The 18,998-nt window shown below is 38.5% G+C and overlaps 2 protein-coding genes across 2 annotated transcripts in view; both read left to right on the plus strand.

Annotated features, from left to right (window-relative positions):
* The window catches only part of LOC126251950 (meiosis-specific with OB domain-containing protein), a 282,267-nt gene extending 280,877 nt beyond the window's left edge, over nucleotides 1-1,390 (plus strand). Inside the window, exon 10 of the mRNA XM_049952714.1 lies at nucleotides 1,202-1,390. Coding sequence (XP_049808671.1) covers nucleotides 1,202-1,390 — 189 coding nt within the window. The remainder of the gene's footprint in view (nucleotides 1-1,201) is intronic.
* An 8,650-nt stretch (nucleotides 1,391-10,040) lies between these two features.
* LOC126252911 (cAMP-dependent protein kinase type I regulatory subunit) overlaps nucleotides 10,041-18,998 on the plus strand; it is a 266,576-nt gene continuing 257,618 nt past the window's right edge. Inside the window, exon 1 of the mRNA XM_049953892.1 lies at nucleotides 10,041-10,428. Within this exon, the coding sequence (XP_049809849.1) occupies nucleotides 10,264-10,428 (165 nt within the window). The 5' untranslated portion in view covers nucleotides 10,041-10,263. The remainder of the gene's footprint in view (nucleotides 10,429-18,998) is intronic.

Consider the following 18,998-nt stretch of genomic DNA (forward strand, 5'->3'; position numbering starts at 1 on the left):
CCATGGGCAAAGTAGACCACCCTGTGGCACAACATGCAGCTGAGCATAACATGCTTGATTTAAACAGCTTCTTCACCACTCAAACCATCTAGACCCTTCCCTCCACCAACAGCATTTCTGAACTGTGCAGATTGGAGTTTTCCTTACAACACATTATCCCCTTCCGTAACTATCCCAGCCTCAACCAATGGTAACATACTGTCCCCACACCCTCCACCCAACAGTTTCCACCTCCTCCTGTGCTGTCATCTCCTCCCCTTTCTCATCTTGCACCTTCTTTGTTTGCCACCCTCTGCCAACACACCAGCCCGTCTTTCCCAACTCCTCTCTCTTTCTTCACTCCTTTTTTTCCCCACCTCACTACCCCACAACTTCCTGACTCTATGCCCGTTGACATTCTAGTCACTGTGCACTCCACCAGACAGCATTCGTCTCTCTCTCTCTCTCTCTCCCCACCTGTACCCTACTATCCCTTCCCCTTCCCTGCCCCTCCAGATTACTGCTTGTGTCCCATGCAATATTCGTATTCCAGCCTGGGATGCAGGAGATGGTTGTCATTTGTGCAAGAGGTATGCTCACTTTCATGTGTGAATGGTGTGAGTGTGTCTCTTTTGCTGGTGAAGGCTGTGGCCAAATGCTATATGTAAGTGTCTTTTAATTGTACCTGTCTGCAACTTAAAGTGTCTTCTTTAGAGAAAATGGATTCTCACATTTTTCTATGTGGGATGAATGACATTAATGTAATCACTCTCCTTTGAGTCTTGAAAGTTCCAGGACAATGTTTTATCATTTTGCCATATGTCATGAGTTGCCAACGGAATAGTTCGCCAACGGAATAGTTCACCAACGCGTCTTAACCACTATGACTGATGAACTCTGTCATAGAATTGAAGGCACCATGGAATGAGGTACTCATATATATCATCTTAGCTCTGTCCCACTCAGCACCTACCGGTGCTGCAATTTTCGTGACTGTACATAATATAAAGAGTCCTTACTTTTCCAGCAAGCCTTTTTTCATTAAAGAGGAAGATACTGTACGTAAATCAATACATAATAGGAAATAAACATTACGATAAATATTGACTTCAAAAGTAAATAGAATATTGATGTTTACATAGTCTTCAGTTTTACATCCTCTCTTTTGTGTAGTATTACCTTATTAGCCTTTTCTATTTTTTTCTCTTTATTTCTATTCAAGGTTAATGAATTTCTGGCCATGAAAGATGATTCAAGAACAGCACTAAAGTGGTGCTTGCTTATGGAACGCTGTGCAGCAAGAATTATGGTGTTGCGGCCATCCTCAGAGCAACGACGTCCTCTTGTTTCTGTATTGGCATGTTCAGTTGCAAATCCTGTAGAAGTTGCAGCACATATTCCAATTTTTTAGTCATGCTATAAAGTTTTATGATATAATATTTAATATAATGTCATGCTGTCTGTTGCTGTCAATGTGTTGTACCAAATAAGATTAAATGTGAATCCTTATTTTTTTTACCTTTAAGTAGGTTTCACTTAATGAATTATTGTCAATTATTGTCGTTGAACTTTAATTTTCTGTAAAGAAATTGTATATATGTATTGCTCAAATGTCAATAAATGAGTTTTTAGTTGATACATCAGCATGTTCATATGCAAACATCATGGGTTATGCATTCACATTACTATATAAGTAATAAGTCTTGAAAACAAAGTGAAGATCCAGCATTACTGAAGACCATAGAGTACTTAGAGAATGAAGTATCAAATGATAACGCAGACTAATAAAAGAAACACTGTTTAGACAGAATTACGACTCAGTGGAATGGAAATGGTTGCTCATCATCCCAGCTCATTTATGGCCAGCCATACTGAAGTATTTTCATAATGCACCATAAGATCATTTGACATTTGTGAAGGCCCTTGATAGAAACAGAAGTAGGTATCATTGGCCAGATCTCTGGAAATCTGTAAGACTTTACGCTGTCCACTATAGGGAATGACAACAACAACAACAGCACGTGCTTCAATTACGCGTGGACATCTTGCACTAATTTCTCCTCCATTTGTTTCATTTCAGTGGACTTTAATTAAATTCTTGTTTAACTAGACGGTCAGCTGCCTACCTTACCTGCTGTAATGTTACCAAAGCTGTACTGAAGGCTGGAACTCTCAAAATTGACAGATTTTTTGTTGAGAGCCTGATTTTGAAGCATGGAACACAACATGATGCTCTGACTGTGAAAAGGTCTTTGAGTCAGTACTGGTGTTAGAAGAAATTTGACAGTGCAGCATTGCTCACAGGATGACAATTTCCTACCACACATGGACAAATGGCTTCTTGAAACCTTTTAATAAGATTTTGGCAGATATTTATGCCGGTATGGTACAGTGGAACTTCAATTTTATGTTCTGCAATTTTACGTTTTTCACGATTTTACACCATACATTTGTAGCCCCTGTGAAAAATCCATAAGATCAATGCTAAAAATTGCCTGATTTTAATTTCTTCCTAGTAAGGTTTACGTCAATTCTAAGTTCTTGCTCAATATCTCACTTGACTTCATCCCGTTTTCACACTTTTGGCCTTTGATGTGACTGAACAACTTATAAGTGGCACAAAAGGCAGATGGTTCGCACCACAGGTAGTGACAGAGTTAAGAGAATATTGTAGGCCATTGTGGAGAGGGGAGACGTGAGAGAGGAAATGCTGATGTAATCCACGATCAGTGTTGCCAGCACAACTTGCAAGATTTAGCTCCATCACATAATTATAATAGAACTACTGCTAGGTTGCAGTGGTAATGGAAAAACAAGACAGTTGTCGCAAAATGTTCAGGACTGAAGCAATATGTGACACAAAGAGGCCCAGCCACCACCTTTTCTTGTTCCACTTAAAACTTAGTCTCATCTTTCTCCATGTACTTCTGATGTCCTGTATTCAGCAACAATATCAACCATCAACCTTTTAAATTCAAACACTGAGTCTCAATGAATGTGCTCGGTCAGAATCGAGGAAATGTCGCTTCCGGCTAGTGAACTCTTATTGCCTGGTAACTTGTTAAGTCACCCAATAGCCAGCACAACCATCACACCACACTAATACATGTAAAATGATCTCACCTACTGGATGTGTGGAGAGGGGGAATGGCCCTTCAATGACAGGAGAGCAGGTAGGGGTGAAAGCACTTTGTGATGTGCTGAAAATATACTTTTCATGCAGATGATGTGCTATGAGCGAGATGGCATACAGAAATAGAACAAGGGTTTTGCAACAACATATTGTAAAGACTTTTGTGTTCAAATCTGACACAATGCAGTTGCAACAACTCCATACACAACTCATGTACATACTTTGCATCACACACACCACACACAGTAGATCATAAAGACTGGCAGCAGTGATAAGAGGACATGAAGCAAAATTGTACCACCTGAGCTTTCTTTGAGATTTACATTTTACACAGTTCATAGAAATTCACTGAGCCGACTTCTAATAAGTTTGTAATGCCAACTGGGAAAGTAAACTCATTTTTTCATGCCTCTGTTTCTCTCATTGAGCCTAAAATAACACTTTTAATGGTGGTGACCATATGACATGCGGGATAATAAAAGTATTAAACAGTAACAGCACTGGTGACAAAATTTATCATTACGCAGATGTCTACATTAATGCTTATGGTTTAACCACTTACCATTGGCTGTGATGATTTTTATTTAATTCAATATGTTCGTCGATTTTTGCTTTTTTTCTGGCTGAGCAAAAAGGATAATCTCTCATAACATGTTTTGAATGTATAGTTTGTGGTCGTAGCATGTTGGAAAATAGCTAAATTACCTTGTACTCAGACACCGATTCCAATTTTTTGATGAGTTTTTACTTGCTGTTACACACCTGTGATTTTTTAAGAACTGATGAAATTCTTTGCCACAAATTATTCTTTAAGCACTGTTTTATACATTCAGTTTCCTTCACTTAGACATATGTTATACAAAGTATTGGAGGGGATTGCGATTTTTAAACATATATGCCAATTGTGTGCGGTTTTGCTTGTATTTTGAGGGGGTTTTAACATTTTCCTCAATTTTGCATTTTTTAAATCTGGACTGCATGAAAACAAAAAATACGGGTTTCACTGTATTGCCTGTTGTGACATTTACACATCACATAGCTAGCAAGACACTACAGGTCTCACACTGTTTTTCTCGATCCCCAGTCAAGAAGCTGAAACAACACTGAATACTTTGTTTCCATTTCAGCTTGATGGTGCTGAAAGAGATTGTACCATCATTCAGATGGAACAAGCAAAGCATTACCATATTTGCTGGTGATCTTGATGGAAGTAACTCCATTTGAACACTGAAGTGATCATGAGGATACGACAATGTGATCAGAATTCAAAGACCCACCATTGCTGTCAAATAAACGACCACTGGCTAGATCCAGATCTAGGTCTGTCCCGTCAAACCAACAGTTCGGCATTTTGCAAGGAGGCGGAGTAATGCAAAGTACTGAACATTATGCACCGTTGTGTAGAGGTTGCAGTAATTGCTGGCTTGTGATGTGTGGGTTACTGTCTACTTTAATTATTTATCAATTAAGATTTTTAATTTCTGGAAGCTCCTGGAACTTAATTACTAGACTATTCTTTGTATAAATATGAGCACTCTGCTGGGGCAGAGGAATGCCTTCATGGGTGAGAGCATTAAAATCTCAATGAGTAACTGCTGAAGCATTTTCAAAGAAGTCACGGCATTTGAAGCACTCCCCTACATTCACTAGTACATATATTTCCCAGTCATTCTTTAGCAGTCAAAGGACACTTTAACCATCCAACAATCTATTGGGAGAATTAGACCCTATTCACAAAGGGATACTCAAATCAGGTCTCAAGCTACGAGACAACCAATCGACTAGGAGATTGGACATCTCAAATAGCTGATAACATTCACACAGGCGTGACCTGGGTCTCCTGTACAGTCAAGTCACTTGTGGTGTGAATAGCAAATTAAATCAGTTTCATTAGCCGTGGGCAAAGGATGTATGTAGCGTGCTTTTTTGTGTGCCGTGACCCCAGTAGTACAATGTCCAACAGCAGTATTACGGATAATGATATTATAATACAGTATTATAATTACTGCCAGTACAGAAAGAGAAAAGTGAGAAAGTTGTGGGTTCATGCTTACATTGAGAATAATTTAAATTGTAGGTAAAAGTTGCCTAATTGCTTGGGTGCATGGGATGGGAAACATATCGAGAAATTACCTGGGGCAGGGTCAACTAATTTCAGTTATAAACAATACCTCTCCACAGTATTGCTGGCATGCAGTGATGCTGATGGTTTATTCATTATCATTGAAATCGATTATGCAGGTACAAACAGTGACGGAGGGATATTTTGTCCTTCAGCAACCAAACACTGGATTACAAATGAAAGATTAAACTTGGCATTGCTTTCGAGATTACCAGATGATGAAAATGAATATAATGTCCCTTATTACTTTGTAGGAGACAAAGTGTTTCCATTATCACACTAATTGATGCAACCGCACCCACAAAGAACACTTGATAATCTATGGAATGTGCATTTGGAATGGTGACATAACTTCATTCGAAAACATGAAGGTATCCAATACAGTTGTGGTGAACAACAATGCAACAACTTCGAAACACCAACAGTCAGAATACAGCCAAGGAGAGACACTGAACTGCATGCTCATTCTATTACTTATAAACTAAGGAATTATTTAGTCCACTACTTTCTGACACCCCGTGCTTCCCTCCCATGGCAGTGGAAGTAGCATCAACAACAACCATGATCTACTGTAGTTGTCTTTCTTTACAAAATTTTATGTGTGTAATGAGTATTTCCGTAAAACTTATAAATGGATTTCTGTACATTTTTCTTTACATATTAATCTAATTAAAAACGTTTTAGTTACACATTTATTGCATTTATTGTATAGTGGGTCCTTATAAATCATTGATTAGTTTTTCAGTAAAATGGATCTTAAAGCACAATGAGTAGGGTGCATTTATTTTATGTTAAAAATTTTAATTACTGATAATGATCTTTTCTGATAGATCAACCTCATTGGCTACTTCATGCCCTGCTCTCTCTGTCACCTCCTTCCTTATCACCCCTCCAATTTGTAATTTTATAGTTCCGGATATTTCTCCACTTCTCTGACAAATTTCAAATTAAACTTTTGTTCATACATTACACAACCCAATCGTACAAATGTAACTGAGAGACTGGGAGACTTGGCGACTAATGCATCGAGTCGAATAGTATCCAAGTCGCAGCAACTGTGGGACGCCTCTACTGTAGAATCCCCATCTGAACAAACCCACCTAATTACACATGCCAGGTTTCTCGGTTGCAAAGTATCTCAGTCACTAGGAGTCTTAAGTATCCCCGTGTGAATAGGGCCTTACAGCCCTGTAAGTGGTAGGTATGACAAGACATCTGGGGAAACAATAATAAACGCCTTCTCTGAAAACTACTTTGAACGGATAGTTCAGCAGCCCACTCGTGATAGAAATGTATCATGTATAATGACAACAAATAGAAATGACCTCTTTGAGGACGTCCGCAATGAATCTGGTACCAATGACCATGAGGCAGCTGTAGCAGCAATTTTTATTATAATACAAAGCTCTACTGAAACAAGCAGTAAGATGTACATTTTCAGAAAACTAGATACGGGGGGGTAGTGTCTTACTTTGATAATGAACTTGATACATTTAGTTCTGGAGAGGAGTGTTTTGAAGGACTGTGACTCAGATTCAGAAAAATATTTGATCAAGTGCTTGATAGATGTGTACTTAGTAGATCAGTTCATGATGGAATGGACCCTACATGGTATCAGTCACTGTAAAGCAACTTTTAAGGGAACAAAGCTCCAGTGGTTTTTAGAATTCCTATCAAGTTCTATACAGAATTTGCAGCTGAGTTAGCTCCCCTTATAACCACATTATACTGTAGATCCCTTCAACAAAATACTATGCCCAGCAGTTGGAAGAAAGCACAGGTCTCACCTATCTAGATGGAGTGTAGCAGAAGTGATCCACAAAACTACCATCCATTATAATTTACAACCATCTGCTGTAAAGTTTTATAGCATTTTCTGAGCTCAAGTGTAATGAGATATTGAGAACTGAATGATCCCCTCCATACAACAAGCTTGGATTCCAAAAATCAGTCATGCAAAATCTAGTTTACATTTTTCTCATATGACATCCAGAAAGCCATGAGTAAAGGTAATTAGGTAGCTTTTGACAAAGTACCACATCTATGCTCACCATCAAAAGTATAATCATATGGAATATCAAGTGAAATTTGTTACTGGATTGGGGGTTTCCTGGAAGGGAGGACAGAGCATGTCTTCTTGAAGGGACAGACATCAACATACATAGAAGTAACTTCAGGCTTGGCACAGGGAAGTGTGTTGGGCCTTTGCAGTTCATGTTGTATATTAATGACCTAGCACACAATATTTTCACACATGATGCAGTTACCTATAATGAAGTCTCATCTGAAAATTCACAAATATGCAAATATTCAGCAGATCTTCATAAGGTTTCAAAGTGCCACAAAGACTGACAACTCGCTTCAAGTGTTTAGAAATGCAAAGTTATGCACTTCACAAAAAAACATTGTAAACTAACTGAAATCAGCCAACTAATACAAATACCTCATTTCTCACAGGGTTTACGAACACAAGATTAAACAAACTACAATTAACACAGAGGCACTTGAGCAGTCATCCCTCCCACACTCCACATGGAAATAATAACTGGTACAATGAGAAGTACCCTCTGCCATTCACTTTACAGTGGTTTGCAGAGTATAGATATAGATGTGGATTCAAAAAGGAGTGTGACAAAGCACCATTAACATTTGTCAACAGAATATTAGTTGCCATTTGATACGTATCTGAGAAAATCATTACAATCAATAACTAAACTTATGTTACACAAACTTTAATATATGGCTAAGTAATCCCCTGAAAGTCCACTACTGGTGCTGCAGCTTAGGAACTGAGGAATCATGTTGATTCCCACAATGCAATTTTTTATACTAGTAGAACTATGTCACACTTCACATTTCCTCTCTCTGTCATTCCACAGAATAATATTCTCAGAAGTGCTGGGACATCTAAAAAAATTCTTACCTATACAAAAAAAATGGTGGATATTAGTTGGAAGTACCAGTTTGGCATACTACAGGCACCTGTTGCAGGTGAAAGGTTTCACATCTGTTCTGTAACACCTTGGATTCATCCTGCTGCTGTGACTGGCTCAAAAAGTAGTATTTAAACGTTTCATTGCAGTCGCCTTTGACTTCAGACTGGAAATCCATCAGATCAAATAAATGGTTGGTAATAATAAATTAAAAGGTTAGTCTTGTTAATGTCTGAGCTGCTTTGGAAGGAACACATTAGGTTGACTGATGGCGAAACAAATGCGAAAAAGAGATTTTAAGGCTCTAACTATTGGCACTTTTTTCCCCCAAATAAGGCTTCTATAAGGATAATTGCTTTGGAAGGAACACATTAGATTGCTCTGATGGTGAAAGAAATTGAAAAAACTGATTTTAAGGCTCTTTTGGCATGCTTTTTCTTTTTTTTCCCAAGTAAGACTTCTGTTAAGATAGGCATATCCTATTATATTGGTTGTCTTTCCTCTTTTTTTTTTTTTTTTTTTTGTTCAGGCTACAATAAAGCAAATGCCAGGATGGTTCCTTAACCTCGGTCATGGCCAAACACTTGTCCTATTCCCATAGGCTACCAGGCCTATCATCTACAAGCATTTTATGCACGTTGTGTGATATTTTAGCCTCTTGATTGGCACTGTCTTACCTTTGCAAACCAAAAAAATACATTTTGATATGGTCCTTGGATAAATAAAGGTAAATAAATAAGATAGCATACAAGTCAGTCGAGGTGCCAGTGGGGGAGAGTACAAGCTGTAACTCTTACAAGTTAGAAGAAACTAGCATACAGTGTGGTGAGGTAGATAAGGCTTAACTGCGAAGCTGCCTTTATCTCTTTCAATGAGGGATGTGAAAAGAAGTAAAAGATGTACATTCCACACAATCATATGGTTTTTCATTGCTGTAATTCAATGCTAATCCTAATGACAAACTAAAATTTAAAGCATTTCTGAACAGTTACGGTACAATGAAGTGTACATGGTTCTCCAACAGAAAGTTCTTTCCTTCAGTCTTAAACTCCACCGCATTTTTAAATGACATTTAATATGCTCTGGTAGGGTGCTGAATAGATTTATACTCATGCAATTGACTTCTTTCTGTACTGTCAGCCCCTTCAGTTAGATCACACTCAGAAAAAGGTAATCAATGGGAGACGTTTAAAATCTCTCCGTTTTTCTCCACCCCTCCCACTCTTTGCCACTACGTTACACAGAATGACAATGAATAGTGATACTGATTAATGTATACACTCATCCAGTCTCGAATTCCTTATATGTTTTCTTGCACGAATATTATCGAGCCATATTTCGACATTTTTTTGTACACTAGTTAATTGTTGAAGTAGGAATGTCAAACAAACCACAATACCGATAAGTTACGTTGGTCTGGAGGACGCAAGTGGCACCACAATGAAACATAGATGCCTTCGGAAATGTTGGGAGTACCGAAAATTTCCCTGACACTTTAAATTTCGAGTGTTACCACTACGTTCTGCCCTGGTACGGAGTTCGTTCTAAAGCAATGCGCTTGCTAAATTAGTTGGAATTACTCCATGAAATAAATGCGTACGACAATAATACCCGAAATGCGCAACGTTTTTCTATATTAAGCCTGACGCTGAACGACGTTCTTTCTAATCTTCCTCTCTCTTGTCCTCAGGCCCGTGTGGTTTTCTTTAATTGATTGGCTGACAAAACAAACGGTTGCTTCCACAACACCTCCTGTGCAAGTGAGAATTGATGAAAATACTAGTTTGTCCTGCATCTGTGAAATTTCGAGCATTTTATTTACACTTCCACTGTCAGTGCTGTTCTAGCATTTATCGCTATTCTTTCGTTTCTACTATCTCTGTGTTAAATTCGTAGTTACATCGGATGGCAATTGTTTTCTGCTAGGGGAAAGTGTGTGATGTATTTTCTCTGCGTATGTTTGTGTTGAAGTGATTAAGAGCGATTGAATTGTCGCTGAGCAATCGTGTAAGAAGTTGTGAACTTATTAGTGCAAGTGTGTATTAGAATACCCCTTAATACCGTCCGTAATACATATAAAGTACCTTCGCGCAAAGATGGCTGCAAACTTGGATGAAGAACAGAGTTTGCGTGAATGTGAGGCTTACGTTCAGAAGCACAACATTCAGCAAGTCCTAAAAGATTGCATTGTACAGCTTTGCGTTTCAAGACCGGAAAACCCTATATCGTTTTTGAGGGAATATTTCCAAAAACTAGAAAGGGTAAGTGGTGTCCACAGCTCTATTTATTTGTATGTTTTACTTGCTGCAGTAGTTTCACAAAGCTGGACTTAAATTTATTGTTAAGTAGATCTTCTGAGGAACTTTGTCCACACATATTCTCGTTTTGACTTTGGAAGACAATGAGGTCCAAAAGCATTCAATGGTAGTGTTAAATTTCAAAAGTAGTTTGTTTGCACCAGAAATTTGTCATAATACTTAATAAGTGTTGTCTTACTTCCAAAAATGAGTCCTTTGGACTTATTGTTAACAAGACCTAAAATCGTAGTGACAAGAACAAGTAGGCCTATTGCTTCACTTTTTGCACGTAATTTGCCTTTAGTTGGGGAATAGTCTCTCTGTAATATTTTTGATTAGTTCATTTTTGCTTGTAGTCAATTAGAGATGCTATTCAGCATTACTGAAATTGTAAAAGGCTTATTACTTATTTGCTTCAAGTTTGGTAGTATGCTATTTGGCATAGAATAGCAGACAGTCGTGAACAGACAGGTGGCTATAAGAATAGGCAGATAAAAAAAAAATATTATTGAAATTTGTGATGGTGGTAGTGTATGGCTGCTGTTTATATCTGATTGGAAAAACTCTCCTCATTTGATAAGATTCATCTAGACGTAATGGTCCCATCGCTTGCAGTTTTTAAAAAGGAAGCATGACAACACTACAGTTTTAGAAAGCTGCCAATCAAAAACTAAATCTAATGCCAGGTGATTGCTGATATTAATATACAGCTTTCTTTTAATTGTAAAATATGGCGTATATCTTGCTTGTGTCCACATACCTTTTAAGGTTCCTGTGATATTATTAACTGCGATTGACCAGTGTGAAACATTTACTCATTTCCTTAAAACTGCACAGCCTTGCATGAACTAGAATTCCTAAATATCATGAGATAAAGAGGAATGTTTGATGAGTTGTCAGTTTTGACCAGTGACATAGGGAACATGCAATAAATGCTGTAAACAACATGGTGACTGTAATGCGATGTTAGTGATGATTTTTTTCAAACACATTAAGGTACAGATCAGTCTGACAACATACAGTTTTTTGCCAACTCACACCCATACTTTTACCTTCCAACCTGACATATACTTTGGGCTAAGCCACATGTCGGTGTGTCACCACAACCATTTTTATTTATTTATTTGCTTTCAAATTCACTGGCTTCACCAACTAACAACAAAACTGTAAATATGTACACCAAAAGTTGATGTGACAGAAGCCATTAACACTGTCACTGGCCAAATCTAATGATTCATATCAATCCTTCTTCTTGACCCACCCTCAGGCTACTCTCCAGATCAGTCTGTCATCACAACTAAGGGGCACTCTAGTCTAGAACAGTTCTTCTATGGATCAGTCATGCGACTCCTTTGGTAAGTAGTATGCCCTACGTCATGTACTTCACCAGTAACAGTAACCAGTTTTCTGCTCAAGGAGTTATGGGGATAGGAGTGGAGACATTCAACTTGCAGATTTCTTTTATAATCTGACAGGGCCTCCACCAAGTGCAAGGTCCTGTTGATTGTTAGTGCGTTCAGATTTTTCTGGAAGTGCCAGTACTATTTACAAATGCAAATGCTTTGTTCACAATTTGGCAGTTTACATGCAGTGTCATCCAACAAAATAATTAGGTAAATGTCAATAAAGACAAGAAAATAATAAATGTATAATTAGGTAAATGACAATAAATAATTAGATACTTGATTACGTAGGGTTAATGTCCTGCATACTCCATTTGAATGACAAAGACAGTAAGGACAAAAAGTACAAGACATTAAAAAAAAATAGTGTATGTGGCAGGACTCATTTATATACAATAAAGTCTACTGTTTATTTAATCTGTTGTTTGTTTATAGTTCATTCACATGAGAATTGTAGGCTATTGATCACACACGCCTGGAATTCCTGATGACAGCAAAATTCAGTAATTTTCAACCATTTTGCAATGCTAATTTTAAATTTATTTATTGACATTGTCTATGCACTTTCAGTTAATTTGTTGAAGTAGGCAAGCCCAATAAGTTTGTGGCTTTTGTGTGTCTTTGTCAGCCTAGCTTAGTGTATGTAAACTGCACAGGTATTCACCAGGAGCTTAAATGTAACTGTGGAATGCCTAATGTATATTATAAAAAGAGACCTTACTCCATTCACAATCTAATGTAGGCCTTAGACTATACCACAGATCAGTCTGTTACCACAAAGTTTGTTTTTGCAAAAATGGCTTTTTGTTATGGCACATTCATTGTTTTGTCAACTCACAGCCAATCTATCACCTTCCAACCTAACCTGGATCATGAGCTGTACGCAGTCTGGACTGTCACCCCAGTGCCATCAAAAACCAATCTTGTAGAGGTATAGTAGGCTTATACACAGTACAATCCAAAACATTGTTCTCCTCAGTGGATCACCCTCTCACTAGATTTATGTTGGTGTGGTAAACTCAAGATATCTGCACTGTGCGGTCAAAATTACCCGGACACCCCCAAAAACATGTGTTTTTCATATTAGGGTCAATGTGCTGCCAGGTACTCCATATGAGCGACCTCGGCAGTCATTAGACATCATGAGAGAGCAGAATTGAGCACTCCGTAGAACCCACGGACTTGAACGTGATCAGGTGATTGTCACTTGTGTCATATGTCTGTAAACGAGATTTCCACACCCCTAAACATCCTTAGGTCCAATGTGATAGTGAAGTGGAAACGTGAAGGGACATGTACAGCACAAAAGCGTACAGGCCGACCTCTTCTGTTGACTGACAGGCCGCCGACAGTTGAAGGGGGTCATAATGTGTAATAGGCACACATCTATCCAGACCATCACACAGGAATTCCACACTGCATCAGGATCCACTACAAGTACTACAGTAGTTAGGTGGGAGGTGAGAAAACTTGGATTTCATGGTTGAGCGGCTGCTCATAAGCCGCACATCATGCTGGTAAATGCCAAACGACACCTCACTTGGTGTAAGGAGCGTAAACATTGGATGATTCAATAGTGGAAAAACGTTGTGTGAAGTGACGAATTATAGTACACAATGTGGCGATCCGATGGCAGGGTGTAGGTATGGTGAATGCCCAGTGAACGTCATCTGCCAACGTGTGTAGTGCCAACAGTAAAATTCGGAGGCTGTGGTGTTATGGTGTGATCGTGTTTTTCATGGAGGGGGCTTGCACCCCTTGTTGTTTTGCATGGCACTATCACAACACAGCCCTACATTGATGTTTCAAGCACCTTCTTGCTTCCCAGTGTTGAAGAGCAATTCGGGATTTGCGACTGCATATTTCAATATGATCGAGCACGGCCTGTGGTGGGCTGGCCTCCACAGAGTCTTGACCTGAATTGTATAGAACACCTTTGGGATGTTTTGGAACACTGACTTCGTGCCAGGCCTCACCAACTGACATTGATACCTCTCCTCAGTGCAGCACTCCATGAAGAATGGGCTGCCATTCCCCAAGAAACCTTCCAGCACCTGACTGTCTGCGAGAGTGGAAGCTGTAATCAAGTCTAAGGGTGGGCCAACACCATATTGAATTCCAGCATTATTGATGGAGAGCGCCACGAACTTGTAAGTCATTTTCAGACAGGTGTTCGGGTACTTTTGATCACATAGTATAAATTAGAACTGAGTAAAACACAAAACTTTGATTTGAAACCGAAACATACAAATAAGAGCATCCCAGATACATATGTAACATATGATGACAACCTTCTGATAATATATTGACAGCTAGCATTGTTCACTAAACCTTCACTGTTACAATTTGACACAGAGGGTACTGCAATATTGAAGGATTACTGCGTCGTTCTCGTCTTGTGCCATCACTCAGTGTAATCAAATGCCCTGCACCCTGTTGGAGTAAGCTGATTGGAGAAACATAATGCTTGTATTAGTGAAGTTTTGTGCATAAAGGGGTGTGACTTGCTGTCAAGGTGTGGACTTATGACTCTAGAAGCAATGAAGGAAGATGAAGGATTAGAATGTAAGATTTTCATTGAATTTATCCATATTTAGGACATTCACATATTAGCTCCTATATATAAATGTCTCCAGTCTGTCTGCCAGATTATATTGACCACATCTGATTAGAAGTAATTTTTCTATATCATTGTACACAGTCATCTAAGGATGAATAAATAATATTATTAGGTTGTTATTTTTGATTGTCAGTGCTGAGTGGCATATCTTTAATGCACCAGTCTCCCAGATAGTGCCTATAGTGTCTACTTTTTCCAGTTCAGAGTTCATTTTCTTCATTAATTAGTAGCTTCACTATTTTCAGGAGGCTGAGTATTTCTTCAGTTATGTTAGTGCTGTTGTAGCAGTTGTGGTCTTTGTTCAGAAGACTGATTTGACGCAGCTTACAAGGCTAGCCTCTCCTGTGTAAGTCACTCCATCACTTGTAACCTTTGCAACATACATTGTACATCTACATCTATACTCTTCAAACCACCGTGAAGTGCACAGCAGAGGGTACGTCCCATTCTACCATTTATTAGGGTTTCTTCCCGTTCCATTCATGTATGGAGCACAGAAAGAACGAATGTTTGAATGCCCCTGTGTTTGCTGTAGTTATTCTACTTGTATCCTCATGATCCCCATGTGAGCTGTAATATATTCCTAGAGTCGTTATTGTAACTTTGTTAGTAGATTTTCTCGGAATAGTTTACATCTATCTTCAAGATTCTGCCAGTTCAGTATCTCTGTAACACTTTCCCATGGATCAAACAAACCTATGATCATTTGTGCTGCCCTTCTCTGTATGCTTTTAGTATCCTCTGTTCTATTTGGTACAGGTCCCACAAACTTGATTAACAATCTAGAACTGGTCGCACACATATTCGGAAGCAATCTCCTTTTTAGACTGCCTGCACTTCCCCAGTATTCTACCAATAAACTGAAGTTCACCACGTGCTTTACCCATGACTGAGCAGTCATTTCATATCCCTACAAAGTGTTACACCCAGGTATTTCTATGAGTTGGCTGATTCCAACATTGACTCATTAACCCTTTAGCTGCTCTGGATGTGCTAACGCACACGCCTGTGTGCTCTGAACGTGTTTACGCCCGCCACCAGTCCTTCTACCTGGTACTCTGAACGTGTTTACGCCCGCCACCAGTCCTTCTACCTGGTACTCTGAACGTGTCTACGCGTAAACTGGTGGTGCACGTAAACACATTCAGAGCACACAAGGACAGTTACAAAGGCATGCGCGTTAACACGACCAGAGCAGTTAAAGGGTTAATATGTATATTATAGTCACAGGATACTATGGTGTTTTTTTTGTGAAATGCACAATTGTATGTTTTGAACATTTAATGCAAGTTGCCAATCCTTGCACCACTGTAACATCTTATCAAGAGCTAACTGAAATTTATGCAGCTTGTTTCAGACAATAGTTCATTATAGATAAATGCATCATCTGCAAGAAGCCTGATGTTGGTATTAATACTGTCTGCAAGGTCATTAATATACAACGTGAACAGTAAGTGTCACAACACCCTTCCCTGTGGCACACCCAAAGGTACTTCTACATTTGACGGATGACTTTCAATCCAAGATAACATGCTGTGTCTTCCCTATCAGAAAGTCTTCAGTCCAATCACAAATTTCATTTGACACCCCATGTGATCATACTTTTGTCTGTAGGTGTGGTACTGAGTAAAATGCATTTCAGAAATGAAGAAATACTGCATCTGCCTGACTGCATTGATCCACACCTTTCAGTATGTCATGTGAGAAAAATGATAGTTGTGTTTCACATGATCAATAATTTTGGAATCCATGCTGCTGGTTGCCATGGAGGAGGTTGTGCTGTTAAAGATACCTCATTATGTCTGAGCTCAGAGTATGTTCTGTGATTCTACAACAAATCAACATCAAGGGTACTGGATAGCAGGTTTCTGGATCACTTCCATTACCCTTCTTGTAGACAGGTGTGACCTGTGCTTGCAACTACTGGGCATGGTTTCCCCCCCCCCCCCCCCACAGACCTACAACAGATTATGGTTAGAAGAGGGACTAACTCAGCTGGAAATTCAGTATAAAATGTGATAGGGATTCCATTGGGCTCTGGAACTTTGTTCAATTTTAACGATTTCAGCCGTTCCTCGACACCACTGACACTAATACTTCATTTCGCCCATCTTTTCGATGGTACAAGGATTATGTTAGGGCAATTCTCTTGTGTTTTCTGTTCTAAAGGAATATTTGAAAACAGAGTTAAGCATTTCAGCTTTTGCTCAGTTTCACTTTCTGTCTGATTTGCTAGGGACTGGACACTAACTTTGGTGCTATTAACAGCATTTACATACGACGAGAATTTCTTTGGGTTTTGTGAAAGATCATTTGACAGTATTCTGCTATGGTAGTCATTGGAAGCACCATGAAGTACTCTCTTCACTCATTCAGCATTTCTATCTATAGCCCTATGTTTTGTTTAACGCCTATTATTCATGTGAACCTGCTTACTGTGGTCAAGTTGTGGTTGGTTTCATTCTACAATTTTACTCCTCCCCCCCCTGCCCCCCCCCCCAAAAAAAAGAAAAGTAACACCTCCATTACCAACTTGACAATTTTTTCTTGATACCTCAGGATATGTGCTGTAAACTGATTCCTTCTTTAAATCAAGTTGTCTCATAAATTTCTTTTGTCACCATGTTAACTCAGTTCATCCTCCTTGGTTGTCTGCTGTGTCCATCTAATATTAAATAAGCATTCTTCTGTAGAACCAACTGTTTAACAGCCACATTTCACTTCTGTAAAAGTCTACATGTCAGACAAATACCTCCAGAAAAGACCTCCTAGCACTTAGATTTATATTCTGAGTTAACAAATTGCTCATTTTCAGAAATCTTATAATTTCCTAATCTGATTCCCTCATAATCACCTGATTTAATGTGACTGCAATCCATTACCTTTCTTTTACTCTTACTGATATAGAGATGGCTGGATAACTTAGAGGCGAAAAGTCACAAAAAATAAATTAATAATACAAATTTTATGTAACTGTTTCAAATAAGAGGAATCATTGGGCCGTGATTTGATTCCCAGCTGGGTTGGGGATTTTCTCTGCCCAGGGACTGGGTATTTGTGTTGTCATCATCATCATCATTCGTGCCAGTGGCTAGACTGGATTGTGTAAAAAGTGAACTGTGTGAGAATTGGGACTTTGTACAGGCGCTGATGACCGCACATTTGAGCGCCTGGCAAACCAATCATCATGAAATAAGTGGAATAAAAGTTGCCGATAACTAATATAACCACACTTACGAATGAAAAGAAGAAGTGGAAGAAGCAATAGACTCAAGCAGAAAGTCAGTATAAAAAAAGTGGAGACATACAGTAGTCAACATTCATTAGTCCAAGTGTGTAATGTGCTAGGCTGTAATTGATGAGTGAATAAGGAATAAGGAAGACATGTCAACAAGCTTAACAAAAGAGAAATTTTAATCAGTGAAAGGAGCATGCCTGGAATCAACCATGGATGTAAATTTAAAGAGGGCGTTTCTGCAACTGAAGATTCGCAACACAATACTGCATCTTAGAAAAATGGTAGTTGTGGTAAAATTAGAAAAGAATCTGTGACGGACCTTGTAAATGTATAATTTAAAGACTTTAAAACTCATTAAATGCATTATAAGTGAAGTGACAAACCTTCGGACAAACGTATTATGAAAGATTACAAATTAAACCCTCCCAAAGAAAGTTAGAGCTTACTGGCCCATAGATGAAGATATTATGTAATCTGGCCATGGAAAGTGTATAAAAAAGGAACAATACGTGAAAAAAATAAAATTGTAAGTTTTGGGTGTGGCAGATATGAAGATATTGACACAGGCGAGAAATAAATTAAAAACAATATTGAAGTATTGAGACTTGCTAAGAAGTTGTTCTAAAAGAGAAATTACAGTAATTAAATCAGTATTAACTTTATCAAATTATCATGTAAATAATTTACTTACATTGAAATGTGACAAATGTATGGTTCCTCATCCACTCTTTTCAGTTAATTTCATGAGAACCCCTTTAGAGAAGAGATGACTTGACTCAAGATCTTAAATTATGGTAGTGAAATTGTTGTAAATAATTTTATTATTGCATTCATGCACGCACATGCTATACTCACTTACAACATCACAGAGCATTTTTAAATGATGACTGTGAATTATGTTGGACTGTATCTTAAAATCTTTGTACCAGCTAATCTTTGTGTGTACCAAGAACAAATTAAATGGAATATTTTCTGAGGTGCTCACTATTATTTATCAGTGAGGTTCTTTTTGGTAATAAGCCAGAAAATTTCGTGTGTGTGTGTGTGTGTGTGTGTGTGTGTGTGTGTGTGTGTGTGTGTGTGTGTGTCTCAAATTTAGGCATTTTGTGCTTCCCAAAATCATGTCAGACAAATGCTGGTGTGGTTCCTTCAAAAATTTACTCACATGTGGGAAGAGTGGCTAGAAATTCCCATGTGGACAGCCAGAGTTAGCTTTTCTATATTTACTATTAATCGCCAGCTTTCTGTGTGGTGACACAAGCCCAATCTGCAC

The sequence above is a fragment of the Schistocerca nitens genome, chromosome 4 (genome assembly GCF_023898315.1).
Source record: "Schistocerca nitens isolate TAMUIC-IGC-003100 chromosome 4, iqSchNite1.1, whole genome shotgun sequence".
NCBI lineage: Eukaryota > Metazoa > Arthropoda > Insecta > Orthoptera > Acrididae > Schistocerca > Schistocerca nitens.